The sequence below is a fragment of the Amaranthus tricolor genome, chromosome 7 (genome assembly GCF_026212465.1).
Source record: "Amaranthus tricolor cultivar Red isolate AtriRed21 chromosome 7, ASM2621246v1, whole genome shotgun sequence".
Taxonomy (NCBI): domain Eukaryota; kingdom Viridiplantae; phylum Streptophyta; class Magnoliopsida; order Caryophyllales; family Amaranthaceae; genus Amaranthus; species Amaranthus tricolor.
In genome coordinates this window covers 5445287-5447786 of record NC_080053.1, presented here as the reverse complement: position 1 = coordinate 5447786, position 2500 = coordinate 5445287, and the positions used below count along the sequence as shown (strand labels likewise).

The 2500-nt window shown below is 42.4% G+C and overlaps 1 protein-coding gene across 1 annotated transcript; it reads left to right on the top strand.

The window, feature by feature from the left end:
* Positions 1-677: 677 nt before the first annotated feature.
* Positions 678-1388, top strand: LOC130818418 (uncharacterized). Its single transcript, XM_057684589.1, has one exon. It carries the CDS (start codon positions 678-680, stop codon positions 1386-1388), a length of 711 nt encoding a protein of 236 aa, XP_057540572.1.
* Positions 1389-2500: the final 1112 nt, after the last annotated feature.

Sequence of the window (2500 nt, the reverse complement as noted above, 5' to 3'; positions counted from 1 at the left end):
TGCTGGCCCTGAACCCACTATAGATCAGCAGCTGTGTGAACTCGCAGGTGGGAGTATGAACTGCAACAGCCCTACATACTCTACTTTCATTGACCCGCTTATTTCAGAACTGGAAAATAAATCGTATGCAAACGATGATCCTGTTTGGTGTGATCCCATTGAAGTTCTTGAAACAGCTGGGTGGTTATCTATAATTGCAGAAGGTGGGGCTTGCTCGTATCCTAGTAATGATCCATTGCAGCATCTTGAATCAACTCCGGCTGTAGATCTGAGTAACACTAGCAGAAGCTCTCGAGGTAGACCAAAAAAACTGAAACTCCAACATATTCCGGCTCCACCACCACCTATAGGTCTATTGGAAGCCCAGAATACGTGGCATACTGCTAAGTTATTGGGTATATCAACAAATGATGAAGAAGTTATTGTCAATAGCCTCAGAAAATCAAAATGATTAATGATCATGGAGGGCAAAGCTGTCAAGGAGTAGAGAGAACAAAACAGTACGGGGTGCTTGGGGTGCTGTAGTGATATGAATTTTTTGTTCTGGAATGTACGAGGCCTCGGGAAGGGTGAGAGAAGTATGTCTATTAGGAACTTAGTGAGTAAGAAGAAAATCTCCTTTTTGGGTCTCGTTGAAACGAAGCATAAAAGAACCATTAGAGGTAGGATGAGGTAGAATGAGGAGGATGTGGGGTAATGATGAATATGATGTTTGTGAAGTCCATGCAAATCATACAAATGGGGGTGGTATTGTCGCTGTATGGGACACGACATCCTTCAGTGTCTCAAATAAACACTCGGGTAGTAGATGGATCCTTCTTGAAGGTCGTATCAATAGTTGCAATTTTGAATGTTGTGTGGGTGTTGTCTATGGGCCAAATGATAGAGTTGGAAGGTATGAGCTTTACGAGGAGCTTAGGAATGGAATCACAGCTATCAACAAACCAACATTACTATTGGGGGATTTAAACGTCATATTACTCCCTGGGGAAAGAATCGGTTCCTTCAGATGTGATCGGAGTATGAGGGAATTTTCGCAATGGATCCGTAATTTGGGCTTGATTGACATCCCCCTACATGGCATAAAGTTCACTTGGAGGAGAAATGAATCAAAAAGCATAATAGATAGAGGCTTATGCTGTCATGAATGGCTAACGAAATTCCCCAACCTAAACATGGTAGGCTTGCAAAGAAGCTTCTCCGATCACAATCCTTTGCTCCTGTCATTGGAAGATTGTAACAACTGGGGTCCCAAACCATTCAGATGCTATGATGCTTGGTTCCTAAACCCAAAGTTCAAAGGTTTCCTCAACAGGGAATGGCAAAACCTTCCGAATGAATCCTTGCATAATAAGTTAAAGATCCTTAAGGGCCCCTTGAGAAACTAGCGAAAAGAAAATTTTGACCTTTTGGATAATAGAATCTCCGACATGGAATCAGTTATACATGATCTTGAAAGATCGAGTGATGAAAGGGAGCTTGATGACATGGAGAGGGCCAGATTGAATGCTGCATATAGTCTCCTTCACCAGTGGCTTATTAGAAGAGAACGGATATGGAGACAAAGAGCTAGAACTTATGGCTTCAACATGAAAGACCACAACATGAAGTTCTTCCATGCTTCCACTGTTTTTAGAAGAAAAAAGAACGAGATCATACAGACCAAAATCAATGGCAGAAGCGTACAAGGAGTCTCAAACCTCAAATCTAAGATTAGAAATTATTTTGCCGAAAGATTTGCACAGGAACAAGTTCCAGCTTTTGACTTCTCTATGGATGAACACCCAAAGATATCGGAAGCACAATCACAATTCTTGGAAGCTATCCCTTCGCGGGAGGAAATTAAGATTGCGGTATGGGTGTGTGGTATTGATAAGGCCCCGGGGTTTGATGGATACAACTTCAAGTTTATCAGGGAAATGTGGGGTGTCATTGAGAATGAAATCTACGATACCGTCCTAGAGTTCTTCGTTTCCGGCTGCTCCATTAGGCACTTAAATGTTACCTGGGTCACATTGATCCCAAAGGTTGCTAACCCTATATCCATCGACGATTACCGACCGATCAGTATGGTGGGGGCTTTGTACAAAATTATATCCAAGATCCTCTCCCTCCGCCTCAAAGCTGTGATTGCTTCTCTTATCGACGAATCCCAAAGCGCCTTTGTGATGAACAGACAAATCCTAGATGGTGCTTTAATTGCAAATGAGTCTCTCAGATGGTAGAAAAAAAAGAAGATCCAGGGAACGTTGCTTAAGCTTGATTTCCAAAAAGCCTATGATTCTGTAAATTGGTCTTTCTTGGAACTTGTCATGGTAAAGTTAGGCTTTGGTAGGAAATGGATTAGATGGATTATGAACTGTGTTAGCACTGCCTCTATGTCTATCCTCCTTATTGCTCCCCCCTAAAACCATTCAAGATGGAAAAGGGCTTAAGACAAGGGGATCCCCTATCACCGTATCTCTTTATTCTGGTCAGTGAAGCCCTGGTGTGCCTCCTC

What these genes read in the sequence shown, in the direction of transcription:
- LOC130818418 (XM_057684589.1), top strand. Translation starts at nt 678, where the DNA reads ATGAGGAGGATGTGGGGTAATGATGAATATGATGTTTGTGAAGTCCAT.